The sequence below is a fragment of the Brienomyrus brachyistius genome, chromosome 17 (genome assembly GCF_023856365.1).
Source record: "Brienomyrus brachyistius isolate T26 chromosome 17, BBRACH_0.4, whole genome shotgun sequence".
Classification (NCBI taxonomy): domain Eukaryota; kingdom Metazoa; phylum Chordata; class Actinopteri; order Osteoglossiformes; family Mormyridae; genus Brienomyrus; species Brienomyrus brachyistius.
The window spans coordinates 22,485,109-22,502,964 of record NC_064549.1 but is presented as its reverse complement, the minus strand read 5'-3'; the positions used below and the strand labels follow the sequence as shown (position 1 = coordinate 22,502,964).

General features: G+C 49.8%; 1 protein-coding gene across 13 annotated transcripts in view; it reads right to left on the bottom strand.

Moving 5' to 3' along the window:
• The window catches only part of rap1gap2a (RAP1 GTPase activating protein 2a), a 40,427-nt gene that overhangs the window by 8,698 nt on the left and 13,873 nt on the right, over nucleotides 1–17,856 (bottom strand). For 3 of the 13 annotated variants that reach the window (XR_007383044.1, XM_048980580.1, XM_048980576.1), the window contains exons 2-6: nucleotides 5,631–5,715; nucleotides 2,039–2,074; nucleotides 1,295–1,342; nucleotides 707–739; nucleotides 37–243 (exon numbers count right to left, since the gene is read on the bottom strand). Coding sequence is in view for 12 of the 13 variants with exons in the window: in XM_048980580.1 (XP_048836537.1) it covers nucleotides 37–243; nucleotides 707–739; nucleotides 1,295–1,342; nucleotides 2,039–2,074; nucleotides 5,631–5,715 (409 nt within the window). In the remaining variant the exon portion in view is untranslated. Of the gene's footprint in view, nucleotides 1–36; nucleotides 244–706; nucleotides 740–1,294; nucleotides 2,075–4,545; nucleotides 5,542–5,630; nucleotides 5,716–17,856 lie in introns of those variants that run through there. The other 10 variants (XM_048980581.1, XM_048980579.1, XM_048980577.1 and 7 more) reach the window with 9 other exon arrangements.

The following is a 17,856-nucleotide window of genomic DNA, read 5'->3' as shown; positions in this document are numbered from 1 at the left end:
CCTAATGTCAGCTGACCAAAACAGGAAGCGACTCACCCTGCCCAGGAAGTGCTTGCGGTATGCCCGGGCCGTGCTGTTACACTCCAGCCGAAAGCCTAGGCCACGTCCCTCTCCATCGTCCTCGTCACACAGGCTGCTGTCGGAGGACGTGGGGGTGCCAGCGCTGGCTTCCGTGTCCTCGATCCAGTAGCCCCCGAACTGGGGCAGGATCACCTGGGGGTATGGGCTGCCTTTCTCCAGGACCTGGGGGTGAGAAATAAAAGACAAGCCCGTACTCAACATGACAGCTAAGCTTGGGTTTGACTACAGCTCTCCATGCCTGCTCATTCTATTCTGGGTTGTCGGGGGGGGTCCTATGGGCACAAGGCAAGGGACAGTCTAGGATGGGTGCCTACCCATCGTAGGGCATATACACACACACTATTCACTCTCACATCCACAACCGACTTGGTAACTCCAATTCATCTCACGTTTTTGGATTGTGGGGGGAAACTGGAGGACCTGAAGGAAACCCCATGATGACACAGAGAGAACACGCGAACTCCGCATGCATAGAGCCATGGAAGAGATTCGAACGTTGGTCCTAGGGGTGCTCGGTGCCCCATGACAACTAGGAAACGTCATAATTAGCTGGCGAGCTTTACCATTATTGCATCAGATACGCATTTGTGTGTGTGTGTGTGTGTGTGCGTGCGCAAAGTCTTACCTCCTCAATCCGCGGGTATGGAATGTAGTCGTCCTGTAGGGGAGACAGCTCAGATTGATCACAGCACCAACTCAACAGAACACAGCAGCGTACCTTCAGCAGCCATTAGCGGATCTGTCTCGATCACATCTACCTTGTTAAAATGGATCATGCCGGTTTTTGGATGTAAGGAGAAAGCACATCGAGAAAGCATCACCACTGGGACGGTGCAGAGGCAACACACTGATACACAAAGTAAACAACTAATAACAGACAGCTAACAAAATCGAAAACGGCTTTAACGTCTGGCAGATCTTAGCCCTGTAAGACCCCAGGTGATGACGCAAGCTCCATGTTTGCGTGCAGTTGTCTTTGAAATGCAGACTCCTCTACCTTCATCTCAGTCCCTTTATGCCAGTGAACCGAGGACCAATCAGTTTCAAGGCTGTTAGAGCATGCCCCGTGTTGGTAGCCGGCTCTGGGCACCGGGGCGGGCACAGCTGGGGTGCTACACGCGGCTAACACTTTTAGCGGAGCTGCCATCACAGCCAAGCACATGTATAGCGCACAGACACGTGAGCACGCGGCACGCCGGCACTCTCGTCAGACCTTGTGCTTCTGGGAGCAGGCTGTCATCTCCTCAGTTTTTGGGGCCTGCTTAAGAGTGGAGTGGGTTTTGTGGGGCAGACATGACAGCAACACCTTCACATCAACAGCTACAATCTTCCAAACACATTTGTTTTAGCCCATAGACATTTGAAAGCAGACAACAGGCCCTCCTCACCATCAGAAACAGCTCGTTCATCATGCATTTCTACCACAAGTCATTTTATGCGACAGGAGAGCAGCACAGCTGTCATTGTCACTGTTGTCATCTGTCTCCAGTGCTACTATGAGCAGCGGTGCTGATCACAAACCAGCCAGCAGGGGGAGTCATCCGCTCCATCTCACACTACATAAGAAGTTCTTACGGCCCCACTGGCCTTCAGAACTTGCTGCCTGGGATACACAGCATCTTCAAACTGAAAGGCAGCTCATGAGTTTTCTACACTCAATCTGGGCAGCAGTGTGAATTCCCCATATCGGGAGTTCAAGGATGTTTGAAGTACGTCTTGTGAATATTTTTGTGTCTGGAATTAAATAATTTTACTGGCCATGGCTTTAACAATGAATGGAAAGCTGATACAACATAATCTACACCCAAGAAGCACATATCTTAATCCTTATCAGTGTTTAACGTTGACCTTAACATCACTGGTGAAGAGTGTGCCACTGGGTTAATGTTAACTGAGTTCAGTCACTGAGCATGGATTTGGTTCTGGGTCACCGTGATCCGGGAGCATGGAGTCTTACCTGCATCCTCTCCAGCATGTCAAAGAACTCGGCCGACTGTGAGACAGAGAGAGAACAAGGGTTAGGGTTAACACCCAAGACCCCTGATCAGGCTCGTTTGGACAGTCAACTAATTAGGCCCTTTATCTCTCACCATATTGCAGACCAGAAGGTCAACTCATTAAGCTACAGCCCTCACAATATTCAGAGCTGATGAGCCGCCTGATTAGACTACTCATATTTGGCATTACTCTGTTACTTGCTTGGCATAGAACTGGCATTATTTACATATTTTAAAAAGGACCTTTAATTACTAAAATGTTTAAGAAGTATATTGATATCTGTATCAATGTCCAAAAGCAGGTAGGGCCATCTGCGAAGCACCACACGTATCCCACAATGCCACACTTCTTGTCCGACGAAGGGTGTCCTGCACCACTAATGGGAGTCACGCATCCAAGGGCCCGATGTGGAAATTCACCCCGGGGCCTGGCTGCAGATGCCATGGTGACGAGCGTAAAGGAGAAACAGGCATCCCAGGAGGCACTGGGTGTGTAGGACAGCCGTCACCGGGGGAAATTTGGCACCTGATGGCAACATTCCTAACCGCTCTGAAGAAAACAGGTTCAGCGCTGAAGAGAAAACAGCAACAAGGAGGAATGTGGCAGTAAAAGCAAAAGAGAGGAATGAGGATATTAAGGTTAATGTGATAAGGGGAGCATCTGCCTTAAAGGGATCCTGTGAGAAACGGAATTAAGGTAGAACCTCACTGGCCTTTAGAAACACAGGCAGGCCACAGTAGACTCGTTTCCACCAACGCGCTGCCGGTGCCAGATTTTTCCCCAGTCTGGCACTGGTTCCACATGTTTCCACCGCAAAAATATGGCCCTGGGCCAGGAAAAACAGCTCCAGCACAGCACCACGGAAAAGCTGGGCTCGGAATGTCGCCCCGTAACGTCAGCGAAAGTGCGACGGGCCACGCGTCCAAACCGAACACAGACCCGGGAAATCCAATCCATAAAGGATATAGTCAGTCAAATAATGCCGGTGTGAGAATAAACTAACACACGCACACAGAGCCTACGAAGACAAAACGTTGTAAAATAAATTTAAAATAGTATGAACTGTATTTCCTGAAAATAAGATATTTTACATAAAATATTAACTTTCACTAAAACACTTGTATGATTCACAGAAATGATGCAACGTTACATTGTGTTTTTTTATTCTATGAAAAATAGAAGATTAATCTGCGGACAGATTTAATAATAAAGTAAAGTACAAATATTGTGGCATTCGACTGCCGAAGGCAGCAAAGTTCCGTTCTTAACAGACTCTTTTGTTGCGCTAACGTTAACAGGACAACGGTAAAACAGCGAGAGAGAACAAACTCACACAGACAAAATGGAGACAGAAGTGGATACGGTAGCATGAGTTGTACTCCGGAAAGGTTTATTTCGGTTTGGCAAAATAAATCCAAAAAACGAAATACAGATAAACCTTTACTTTCACTTTTACTTCCGTTCTCTTTTGAAACTGGTGGAAACGCAGGCTGGTTCTCAAAAGGCACCAAGTGAGAACCAGCCCAGCACCGGCACCAGCTCCGTGTTGGTGGAAATGAGGCCAGTAGCTTAGAGCAGCGGCATGCAGACGGCCGGCACCACATGTCACTATCACTAAGCCCAGGTAAGACAGCCATGCTGAGGGCCTGGCGCTGAGCTTCGCCACATTCGTGTGGATTATGGGAGAGGAGGCTTGTCCTGTGAGGACAGCCAGCGGGGGGCCCCTGGGATATAATAAGCGAGCAGAAGGAGGAGGACTGACTATATGTCAATGTTTAACGTGGCACTGATCCGTGAGCAACGCGCCCAGCTCGCTGTGTCAATACAGGTCGCTGGGTCAGATGGACGACAGGTGTGGAGTCAGGACCGCCCCCACACCACAGAGCGCCTGGGGAGCTGGGATCCAGCACCCGCTGCTGTCCGCTTCCCACCGGCATTCATCATCATGGCCGGGAACCAGACTGTCTGCCAGCAGGTGGACGTGAGCATGACGCTCGCTTGCCGCCTGGGTCACGTTCTCGCACAAGAGCACAGCAGATAAGCTGAGAAAACACAGTGCAGTAGGCACCCCAGCCACTACCCTGCCTCGTTTGATTGGTAATTCACTTCTCTGTGGACCACCACAGTTTGAAGGGGGTGTAGCCACCTGCTGCAGCCCCGCCCCCTAACCCCACCTCCCTTTCCCCTTCCCCCATTTTGTACAGAACTGCACATATATGTCCACTGTCAATTGGCATGTAAACACATGGCTTCCATATACAACTCATACTCACAGAACGTAAATACAGCAGAAACACAACATACATACTCACTACACACATAAACACACAAACAGCTGATATGAAGAGCACATTCATACATACTGTTACATACAGGAAACATACCCATTACACCTGCATATACAGGTAACAAATGCGTTTGATAGAAACACACGTTAGACACACATTTGCAGTAATACACACTCACATATGCACATTATTTTGCGGCCTGCTGGCTTCCTACTTTCTCGGAGGTGATTACAAAGCCGAATCTCTTCCCTTTGTCTTCCCCTGCTGTCCAGGGCAGTGCAGCCGCTCACCAGCTAGGTGTCCTACCACCGTCCCGCGACCTCCCAGCGGTCTGGCGCGTCTCTGTGCTGCCCCCTCCCTTTCTCTCACATTTATTTCCTGGAGAGCCGTCGGTCAGCTTACTTCAGTGACAATCAGGATGTAAGACTTTCATTTCGTGTTTTCTGTCTTCATGTTGGAACTGGGACGGTCGCATTAGCTCCAGATAAAAGGAGGTTCTCCCCGGGACTCCTCCCACACGCACACACACATTACCAGTCTGACAAGCCGTGCGGTATGTGAGTATGTGATCTCGGTCAATAAGGAATCTGCATTGTTCTGCTTGTTCAGAAGGTTTCTTAAGGGAGTCTCAGCCAGGGGCCGCCTCTCTCTGCTCAAGGCAACGTGCCACGTTACTGACTACGCCGCAGTGGGAGGGTGTCGGCAGGCTGGGTGCATGACGATCAAGACAGGTGCCACCTCTCTCTACTCAGGGTGACGTGCCATGTTAGTGACTACACTGGGGGGGGGTCATTTGACCAGGCGCGTGGCAGCCTGCGGCCATGTGACGATCGCTCGGCTGTACCAGCATCCACGCCCTTCCAAGCCTGATCCAACAGCAGCTCTGACACTGCATTCATTAATTACTGTTAAACTGTCTACCTGCATCTGTCCCAGTCCCAGCTTACTCACATATGCTCTCTGATTAAGCTCAAGGTCAAACCTTTCCCTAAACACATCTTTCTGCCACTTCAATCGACTGGCTACATTTTTTACATTTATTTTTCTTATCCCTGCAGTATAATATCGGTCACTCGCTGACATGTAATACCGCAGTGAATGTTTAAAAATTCCAGTGATGATTCGTCTTGGGTTTCCATAATCTTGTACCCTAATAGGTCACCTTGAATGAGTAACGACAAAGTCAAATTTCCCAAGAGCCTCTAGTTCTCAGGCCAGCAGCTGGAGGGCTGGTTGACGGTGAGCCTTGACCATATCACCTACCTTCATGGTGGGTGGAGCTGTACGAGGAGGTGAAGGGGGACCATCCCCTACAGGCACAATGGAGATGGTCTGAACATCCTGCTTCCTGTAACAAAAAAGACCAACACAGATATAGAGGGCAACAGAGTACAGTGTACTGAGTAACAGACAGTATGGTGTAGAGAGTAACAGACAACATGGTGTATTAAGTACAGGGTAATGAGTAACAGACTGTTACAGACAGTTCTGTTTGGCCAAGGAACCGTGGGAAGGAATGTACTGTGTAACGAGTAACAGACAGCTTAGTGTGAAGAGTAACAGGCAATACAGTGTAATAAGTAACAGGCAGTACAGTGTAATGAATAACAGACAGCTTAGTGTGAAGAGTAACAGGCAGTGCAGTGTAATGAATAACAGACAGCTTAGTGTGAAGAGTAACAGGCAATACAGTGTAATAAGTAACAGGTAATACAGTGTAATGAATAACAGACAGCTTAGTGTGAAGGGTAACAGGCAGTACAGTGTAATAAGTAACAGGCAGTACAGTGTAATGAATAACAGACAGCTTAATGTGAAGAGTAACAGGCAGTGCAGTGTAATGAATAACAGACAGCTTAGTGTGGAGAGTAACAGGCAGTGCAGTGTAATGAATAACAGACAGCTTAGTGTGGAGAGTAACAGGCAGTGCAGTGTAATGAATAACAGACAGCTTAATGTGAAGAGTAACAGGCAGTGCAGTGTAATGAATAACAGACAGCTTAGTGTGGAGAGTAACAGGCAGTGCAGTGTAATGAATAACAGACAGCTTAATGTGAAGAGTAACAGGCAGTGCAGTGTAATGAATAACAGACAGCTTAGTGTGGAGAGTAACAGGCAGTGCAGTGTAATGAATAACAGACAGCTTAATGTGAAGAGTAACAGGCAGTGCAGTTTAATGAATAACAGACAGCTTAGTGTGAAGAGTAACAGGCAGTACAGTGTAATGAATAACAGACAGCTTAGTGTGGAGAGTAACAGGCAGTACAGTGTGCAAGCAGAATGGTGTAGCCAATTGCGCTCAATGCTTTCTGTCTGAGGCATGTTTGGAGGGATAAATGCCATTGGTAACAGCTGGACACACACTAGACAAAACAAATGCTGTCTGTGCAAAGTAACAGTGTGAATGCAAAGTAACTGTGGCTTTACACATCTTAGCCGTTAACTGTGAGGCATCCAACTCTCCAAGTACAGTTTACCCGCTAGCCAGGCGTGAAAGAAAGCCAAACATACGGCCAGCTGATACGTTCACCCAGACGACCTGGATGAGTGTTTACTACAGGCCATACACTTTACGGAGACTCTAATGATTTTCTTGAGGAACTTGCCGAAACCCAGGAACCTAGGAGTGTTACCGTGAGCTCTGGAAAGGATCCAACACAGGTGACGACACAGCCAGTTGATGCAATGTGACCGGGGACTGAACGCAAGTCATTCGGAAGTATTTTTAGACGACACTTAGTAGATGCTTGTCTAATTAGCGTAATACCTCCAATGTGGTCAAACCGAAACACAAACCAACCTTTAGGGAAATGAGAGACACTTTCTATTACATTGCCAGTCAATATTTCTGTCCTATAATGGCAGCTGTTGAGGGTGGCAGTACTTGCTGCTGGCCTGCAGGCCCTCAGCAGACATCATGTCCTAATCTGGAGACTACAGGTCATGCTCCACCCCAATAAAGAGCTCTTAACATGTTTTTCCATTTGAATCAACACAGTCAAGTCACTGTCCACAAATGGAGGCTCCCCCTGCGAACGCTAGAGGGCAGTGGTCTCCCCATTGCTAACGTCTAATTGCGAAAAAATGATGTTGACAGAAGCCACTCGTTGGCACAGCATGATGAGCAGAATTAGTCAAATGAGGCGACTTTGGGTGCGAGCTGGGATCCGTGCCAAAGACTGCATTATTCAGTCAGGCCCTGAGACTGTTGGTTATTTTCCCCTTCAGCCAACTGAGATGATTTCACATGGCTGAGACAGAATAAGTGGTATGATTGCACCTAATTCCAGCTGTTTGTGTCGAACATAAAGGCAAAGTCCCTGCAATCACTGACAGAGAGATTAAAAAGCACGCAAACACAAGGTGTATGTGTGTCTGTGTCTCTGCCTGTGTGTGTGTGTGTGTCTGTGTCTTTGGCTGTGTGTGTTTGGCTGTGTGTGTGTGTGTGTCTGTGTCACTGCCTGTGTGTGTTTGGCTGTGTGTGTGTGTCTGTGTCACTGCCTGTGTGTGTTTGGCTGTGTGTGTGTGTGTGTGTCTCTGCCTGTGTGTGTGTGTCTGCGTCTCTGCCTGCGTGTGTTTGGCTGTGTGTGTGTGTCTGTGTCTCTGCCTGTGTGTGTTTGGCTGTGTGTGTGTGTGTCTCTGCCTGCGTGTGTGTGTCTGTGTCTCTGCCTGTGTGTGTTTGGCTGTGTGTGTGTGTCTCTGCCTGCGTGTGTGTGTCTGTGTCTCTGCCTGTGTGTGTTTGGCTGTGTGTGTGTGTGTCTCTGCCTGCGTGTGTGTGTCTGCGTCTCTGCCTGCGTGTGTTTGGCTGTGTGTGTGTGTCTGTGTCACTGCCTGTGTGTGTTTGGCTGTGTGTGTGTGTGTCTCTGCCTGTGTGTGTGTGTCTGCGTCTCTGCCTGCGTGTGTTTGGCTGTGTGTGTTTGGCTGTGTGTGTGTGTGTCTCTGCCTGCGTGTGTGTGTCTGTGTCTCTGCCTGCGTGTGTTTGGCTGTGTGTGTTTGGCTGTGTGTGTGTGTGTCTCTGCCTGCGTGTGTGTGTCTGTGTCTCTGTCTGCGTGTGTTTGGCTGTGTGTGTGTGTCTCTGTCTGCGTGTGTCTCTGCCTGTGTGTGTGTGTCTCTGTCTGCGTGTGTCTCTGCCTGTGTGTGTGTCTCTGCCTGCGTGTGTTTGGCTGTGTGTGTGTGTCTCTGCCTGCGTGTGTTTGGCTGTGTGTGTGTGTCTCTGCCTGCGTGTGTTTGGCTGTGTGTGTGTGTCTCTGCCTGCGTGTGTTTGGCTGTGTGTGTGTGTCTCTGCCTGCGTGTGTTTGGCTGTGTGTGTGTGTGTGTCTCACAGAGAGCACACACAGCTGAAGGCATACAGCAGTACCTGCATATTTATTATATTGCAGGGTTCCTGTTCCTTAGTTTTAGGCGATTATGGCAGCTATGATGAACCGCCTTTTCACGCAGAAAATCGCTCTCACTCAGAGCAACACATTATTGCTTTAAACAGCTATTCAAACACAGAGACATTCAGATTTTGGTCCACACACTCACATGACCTTTTGCTGCTAGTCCGTCACATCAACTAATCTGACCTGATCTGCCAGTGACACACCTATGTACCTATTAAGGTAGACAGCATAATGACTAAGACACACACACACATACACACACACACACACACACACAAACACACAAATCCCTATACAAAAATGTTCTCAAAGCAAACACACCCAACAGCAACAGCATACCATGTGTATGTGCCACCTAAGTTTGCTGAACAAACACACATAACTCTTAGTGTGTATTTCAGCCGAGTGCTTGCTTGTGTGTGTGTCTGTTTGCATGTGTCTGATGTGCTCTTTGCTCTCATTTTCACGGTAATTAAGCAGTTCCTGGTGGGGGCGGGGCTGTGGATGGTGCGCAGGCAGGATGGGGGGGGGGGGGGGGCGGGGGGGGCGGTGGGGGAACGCTGCTGAGGAAGACTTGGGCACAGGCTCAGGGGAGATATCAGCAAGAAGGTCAGACTGATGCTGAGTCACTGTGTATGGAAGGGCCCTAGAGGTGCGTGCACACACACACGCAGACACACTCACACACACACACACACACACATACACACACAGGCAGAGACACGCAGACACACTCACACACACACACACACACACACTCACACACACACACACACACGCACCCCTATAGGCAGACACACACTCACAGAGAAAGATACGGATTAACACACTACTACTTACAGTCCTACAAACTGAACACCTTTAAGGGTATGACCCCGAGGTACTAACCTGAGCGCTAACCTACAATGTCACACACCAGGGTTAAGGGTTTGACCCCGAGGTACTAACCTGAGCGCTAACCTACAGTGTCACACACCAGGGTTAAGGGTCTGACCCCGAGGTACTAACCTGAGCGCTAACCTACAGTGTCACACACCAGGGTTAAGGGTCTGACCCCGAGGTACTAACCTGAGTGCTAACCTACAGTGTCACACACCAGGGTTAAGGGTCTGACCCCGAGGTACTAACCTGAGCGCTAACCTACAGTGTCACACACCAGGGTTAAGGGTCTGACCCCGAGGTACTAACCTGAGCGCTAACCTACAATATCACACACCAGGGTTAAGGGTCTGACCCCGAGGAACTAACCTGAGCGCTAACCTACAGTGTCTCACACCAGGGTTAAGGGTCTGACCCCGAGGTACTAACCTGAGCGCTAACCTACAGTGTCACACACCAGGGTTAAGGGTCTGACCCCGAGGTACTAACCTGAGCGCTAACCTACAGTGTCACACACCAGGGTTAAGGGTCTGACCCCGAGGTACTAACCTGAGCGCTAACCTACAATGTCACACACCAGGGTTAAGGCTCTAACCCCGAGGAACTAACCTGAGCGCTAACCTACAGTGTCACACACCAGGGTTAAGGGTCTGACCCCGAGGTACTAACCTGAGCACTAACCTACAGAGCCACACATCAGGGTTAAGGGTCTGACCCCGAGGTGCTAACCAAAGCACTAACCTACAGTGTCACACACCAGGGTTAAGGGTCTGACCCCGAGGTACTAACCTGAGCGCTAACCTACAATGTCACACACCAGGGTTAAGGCTCTAACCCCGAGGAACTAACCTGAGCGCTAACCTACAGTGTCACACACCAGGGTTAAGGGTCTGACCCCGAGGTACTAACCTGAGCACTAACCTACAGTGTCACACACCAGGGTTAAGGGTCTGACCCCGAGGTACTAACCTGAGCACTAACCTACAGAGCCACACATCAGGGTTAAGGGTCTGACCCCGAGGTGCTAACCAAAGCACTAACCTACAGTGTCACACACCAGGGTTAAGGGTCTGACCCCGAGGTACTAACCTGAGCGCTAACCTACAGTGTCACACACCGTCTCCAACAAAAGCAGGTTATTGGCTACCACAGGAAAACAGCAGCAAACTCCTCTCTCTCCTGGAGTATAGCTACGTTTACAGGGAGGAGGAGGAGGTAAGGAGCGCACTGATACAGTGCATTACTGCACGCACCACGCGACAAACCACCTTAAGGATGAGGAACTGAGTGCAGCCAGTGACACCTCAGGACCATGCTGACTGAAGTAGAATGGAAAAGTGTGAAGTTTCTTCTGGAGGCTGGAGTGCCAATCCCGCCACCAACCCCCCCCCCCCAATTTTCCCGGTGGAAATGTAGGTTAACGTCATACCCAGGATAGAGCAACGGCAGGTTAAGGACCTTGCTCAAGGGCCCAAAGGAGTAGAATCACTCCTGACATTCATGGGATTTGAACCAGTAACCTTCTGATTGCTGGCACAGATACCTGGTCTCAGAGCCGCCACTCGGCCTCAAGGCTAAAGAAGAAACCTCACCTGCCAGCTTAATATTGATGGTCTACATGTGAAGCATGTATTTTGTCCTCATATCGGGGTGACATATCAGTGTGCTTAAGGGCTGCCTGTACCACCTCCGACAGATGTAACCACCACTTAAGACTAATTCAATTATATTGATATAAAACCGGTTATTTTAATGGTCTGAGAATTGCAGAATGTAAACATTCAGAAACCTTAAGTGCAAAACAAGAAGGCCATTTATGAATAATATATACGGTTATATAGATAAAAAACACCTTAGCGAGGTTCTTGAAATAAGGTGAATGACAGTGTGTGTTTACAGTGTACAGGAGTGCAAACTGATACTATGACGTCATTTTCAAGATTAAGGGGAGGAGACACCTAATGACATCTCAGGTACAAGGATGAGATGGAGGGAATTTCCCATGTGTGGAGAGTGCAGCTATTGACCCACAAAAAACAGATGTGTGCGCGAACACACACACACACACACACACACACACACCTCTACGTAAGACTTCCATAATGACTAACTCTTGCCAATCTAAAAATACCTCACTCAGAGGAAAAACTTTCATAGAATTGAAACAAGAATAAGATAAAACTTTGCCTGCTGTAAAAAACACAGAACAGCAAGACATCAACTCAGACGACCAAAAAAATCCCAACTGGTAGGACAGTAGGACATCGACTCAGAGGACAGGAGAATGCTGGCTCAGAGGACAGCGGGACATTGACTCAGAGGACAGCAGAATGCTGGCTCATAGGACAGCGGGACATTGACTCAGAGGACAGTAGAATGGTAGCTCATAGGACAGCGGGACATTGACTCAGAGGACAGCTGAATGTTGTCTCAGAGGACAGCGGGACATTGACTCAGAGGACAGCTGAATGCTGTCTCAGAGGACAGCGGGACATTGACTCAGAGGACCGCGGGACATTGACTCAGAGGACAGCAAAATGCTGTCTCAGAGCACAGCGGGACATTGACTCAGAGGACAGCTGAATGCTGTCTCAGAGGACAGCGGGACATTGACTCAGAGGACAGCAAAATGCTGGCTCATAAGACTGCGGGACGTTGACTCAGAGGACAGCGGGACGTTGACTCAGAGGACAGCAGAATGCTGGCTCATAAGACTGCGGGACGTTGACTCAGAGGACAGCGGGACGTTGACTCAGAGGACAGCGGGACGTTGACTCAGAGGACAGCAGAATGCTGGCTCATTGGACAGCGGGACATTGACTCAGAGGACAGCAGAATGCTGGCTCATAAGACAGCGGGACGTTGACTCAGAGGACAGCAGAATGCTGGCTCATAAGACAGCGGGACGTTGACTCAGAGGACAGCAGAATGCTGGCTCATAAGACAGCGGGACGTTGACTCAGAGGACAGCGGGACGTTGACTCAGAGGACAGCGGGACGTTGGCTCATAGGACAGCGGGACATTGACTCAGAGGACCAAAAAAATCCCAACTGGTAGGACAGTAGGACATCGACTCAGAGGACAGGAGAATGCTGGCTCAGAGGACAGCGGGACATTGACTCAGAGGACAGCAGAATGCTGGCTCATAGGACAGTGGGACATTGACTCAGAGGACAGCTGAATGCTGGCTCAGAGGACAGCAGGACATTGACTCAGAGGACAGCAGAATGCTGTCTCAGAGGACAGCGGGACATAGCATTCAGCTGTCCTCTGAGTCAGTCTCAGAGGACAGCGGGACATTTACTCAGAGGACAGCAGAATGCTGGCTCAGAGGACAGTAGGACCTAGGTGCTCCTTTACAGGGAACTTCAGCAGTTGTTCTGTATTCCCCGAAGAGATTCACAAATACTGTGCCGTGGCAGAATATAACTCCTCCCCTCACCGCGCTCAGCAAGTGCACGATCTCCCCCAGGTGCCCTAGAGGAGTCACAGGTAGCCAGCAGGCAGATGTGTGATTAATGTGTGCTGCCATCTGCTGGACTGGATCAGAAAAATGCAGTTTTAGCCTGAACTGCTGACCAGTCTGTGTTGGTGACTCCCTCAATGCCCCAGAAGCTCAGGGGAAGGGGGGGGGGGTGGAGAAACAGATACTGGGCGCCAGCAGCGCTATCATTACATTTACTCTTATTCCATGAAGACTAAGTGTTATGAGAAAAGATAAGTCAGACACTGGGCTGCATTCTGGCATCACATCTGGATGGAGATTATTGCTGGCTGCTCCTGGTGGTCAGGAAATCAGGAGATGGGGAGTGAACATACGTACATACACACACACACACACACACACACACACACACACACACACACACACACACACACACACATACACACACATACACATATCCATACATACAAACACACACGCAGACTCATCCACGCACACAAACACACACACAAACACACACATACAAACACGCACATACAAACACACACATACACATAAACACACGCACATACACACACGCACATACAAACACACACATACAAACACACTGCTAAAAAAATTGGAAGGGGGGGACTTGAGAAAAGGTGGCTCTGTGACAGCCGGTGAGATGCTGATCTCCTGCTACCCCCCAGGGGGGTCGGAGACTGACACACCTGTCTGTGACGGGACCTTTGGGTGGGTCTGGCTGGCCCCCAGGTGGCTTCCTGACCGGCATCGCCCACAGTGCTCCCCCCACCTCCCTGAGAGGGCACGGGGGTCACCTGCTCTCCAAATGCCCCCAACCCTACCGCCCAGAAACCCCTGGGAGGAGAGGAGATACAGGGGCATGCAGTCTCACACACAGACGCAGACACACAGCCTGACATGAACAGCAGGAACAAGACAAAAGAATGAAAACACCCCCTCAGATCTGCCATGAGGACACAAGGCTGGGGGCAGCCGAGCTCCTCATCAGTGCCTCTGTCACTCTCCTCGTCGCCTAAAGGCGAGGCTCTGTGCCCGCCGTGCCACTTACTGCCCAGAGCCGGCATTGGCAGACCCCCCCAGCAGCTGGCAGCCCCCCCGCAAATCGCTCAGGCCGCTGAAACATGAATAATGAATTTACTTTCTCATGGTGTCCTCATACTCCAGCGGGACGAAGGAGAATGACTGACAGACGTTCTAAAAATACCTCCTCAAAAAGGGGCATGCAATCTGTCAGCAGCCTCTCCGGGCAGCCAGCGATACAGCTTAGGGGAGCACACACACACACACAGATAGACAGACAGACAGACACACACACACACACACACAGACACAGACAGACAGACACACATACACACACACACACACATAGACAGACAGACAGACAGACACACACACACACACACACTCACACAGACACACACACAGACAGACACAGACACATACAATTATTATATCTTTGTGGAGACTATCCATTCATTTCTATGGGGTAAACTCTAACCCCAACATGACGACCTTAGCCCAATTCCCACTCACACTCGCATATCTCATGCTTGGGATCAATAAAGTATATCTCTCACAGTCACATACACAAATAACCCTGCATATATACAAACATACGGCCAGAGTTCCACACTCAAAACACACACGTAACCTGGTATATGGATACACAAACTTACTCATGTACACACACACACACACACACACACTTCCAGGAGATTCAACAGGCTGGCAACACAATGGAACGTGTACAGTCAGGCGTACAGTCAGGTCGAGGCATTGCCAGCCAATGAGGCTGCAGCTTGAAGCCTGGCCTCTCCCCATTGGCTGTCCAAATGGAAACTATCCATCACCATACAGCCCATTTGCAGTCACTGTCTCATCAATGAATCACCGCCTGCAAGCCCATCCATCAGCATATGAGTTGATACAGACCCTGCTCCATACCAAGGGGCTTGCGCTCGCTGTGTCGCTATCCTGGACATGCGACATATATCAGCTGGCCTCTTTTTTGCTTATCTGCTTCACTATCAAGGACAAATAAGAACAGAGGACAGCAAGCAGGGCTTCCAGCGAATCCAGTTGGGGGGGTGCTCTGTAACCTCTGACCTGGAGGGGGAGGGGTTGGAGATAGAGTAATGGCAGAGGCATCTTCCAGACAGTCATATGTTAAAATGCTACTGCAGTACTGTCATGAGCCAGTAGGAGGCAGAGCGAATGAAGGAACTGGATTTGTGGGCCAGTTTAACATTCGACTGTCTGGAAGAAACTGGCAACCTGCCTCAGGCTGCTGCCCTTAGAGAGCGACCTGGGGAGCAGAGGCCACACTGGGCTCCTCAGATTAGCCAATGCACGAGCCAAGGAAATAAGAATAGGAGCTAAAGGAGGTCGCTGTGATCTTGGAGACGGGCATCCTGATCAGACACCAGCTGTGACAGGACACAGGAGGAAGGGCAGGGAGCTGCTGATGGCCAGCTACAGATGATGGATGGACAGCAGCAGAGGGAAAGAGAGAGCGAAGGGGAGAGAGAGAGAGAGAAAGCAGGTCAGAGGAGAAAGCAGCATAGAACAAGGGAAAGAGTGATGGAATAGGAGGGAATTGGTGCTGGCAGAGGAGTGAGGCTGAGAGAGCGCAAGAAACATCAGATCTTTATTTAGAGAGCGGCTGCTGAGACAAAGTCAAACATACTGGGGGCTCTGCTGTGTTCTGGCCGCACGTGGCGGATTATGCGGGGTGAGCGATGCTGGACGTTCTGCTCCTGCTGAGACGGGCCCCTGATTGCAGGGGGGGGGGCTCTCCATGGTCATAACCACAGTGCGAGCCATAAAGGGGCCATGCCGGCAGTCACACCGACCGCCGCCTAGAGCCACTGATTAAGTCTTCATTACAGCACACGGACACGCTTCATTTAACCTAAAGCAGCTGCCTCAAAACGTCGCTGCCCCCCCAGGGTCACCCCAGAAGAGAGCCCACGTAGCTCAGCGCCACACCGAGGGGGACAGAGGGGGGGTTAGCCAGAATCCAGCCCTGCTGTTTGATCCATGTGACGACGGAAAACTCAGGAACATCCTCCGTGATCTGCATGCAGGTGTGTCGTCTCCAGTTTAAGGAGAAGACGTTCCAAGGCCCTGAACACTTCAGCGGTACTTTATTTCCATGACAACAGTATCAGGCATTTTAGGACTTCCAGGCACCCAGGAGCATGTAGCGCTGATTTGCCTGAACTGGGTACACCGGGAGCCTGTCGGCCTGACAGCAATAAACATCTGAAATCTGCACCAAACCTTGGAGGCTTGTGTCTCTGTACGGCAGTCTCACCTGGACTTCCATCCACATAGCCGTGCAGCACTCACTTAGGAGGAGTGGATTAACACATACACACAGACAGACAGAGACACAGACAGACAGAGACACAGACAGACAGACAGAGACACAGACAGACAGACAGACAGACAAATACAGACAGACAGAGACACAGACAGACAGACAGAGACACAGACAGACAGACAGACAAATACAGACAGACAGAGACACAGACAGACAGACAGAGACACAGACAGACAGACAGACAGACAAATACAGACAGACAGACAAATACAGACAGACAGACAGACACACACACAGGCCCTGTGTTGGTCCCTCATGACTCTAGTTAGGGGCTCACTGGCTGCCTCATGTAAACCCAGCTCCACCCACAGACAAACTCCACCTTGAAGTCACCTAGTCATCATACGGCAGTAAATAGTAACCATACACCTCCATGCCTCACAAAAACCAAACACCACCCTCAAACATCACCCATGTCCCCAACACCAAACACCACCCTCAAACACCACCCATGTCCCCAACACCAACCACCACCCTCAAAAGTCACTTCATGTGCCCAACACCAAACATCACACTCAAACCTCAGACCCCATCCACATACTGGCTAAAGTGCTAAATATCTTCCATACACCACAACCAAAGCCATCCAACACTAATAAAATAAACCAAGCTCTACGTCACCCAAAGTCCACCGGCCACATGCCACCTGAACTTCACCCACATTCCCTCCAAGCTCATTGGGCCCTGAAGCTGCATCAGGCACAAACAGACACATCAGTGCTTTCAGGGACAGTTCACCTTCTAGAAAAGCACAGAGCAGGTTTAACCTCAGCCTGAATTATTCTCAAGGTCACAAATGTAAACAAACAGCACACACACAGGTGGGAACTACAACCCACTGGCCAAGTGTTTGTTAAAGAAACTCCTCTGCCAGGTATCCAGTGATGATTCCAATAGCAGAAGTGGAACATGCTCTGTCCAGCCCCCCTATCACGTCCAACGCCCCCTCCCCCAGCTTCACCTGTACTTCCTCTTTCCTGGAACACCTGCTGACCTAGTTCCACATGCTGCCCATAACCAAAACATGCACACACGTGTGCAAAAGGCCACACACACACACGCACGCATACACACGCACGCACACAAAGGCTCCAAGTAACTTGATAACACATCTGTACCTGCGTTGACGTACAATGAAAGATGCATTTGCATGCTGATATAATGAACCATATTGTTTCCACCTCTCTCTGTCTCTCTCTCTCTCACACACACACACACACACACACACACACACACACACACACACACACACACACACATACGCATACAGGTAATCAGCCACACATTGGCACCCTGACACGAGTCAAAAATCCAACCCGAATGTGCATAAGCAGACATCCAGCGGATTGTACTTTCCGCTGAAAGGA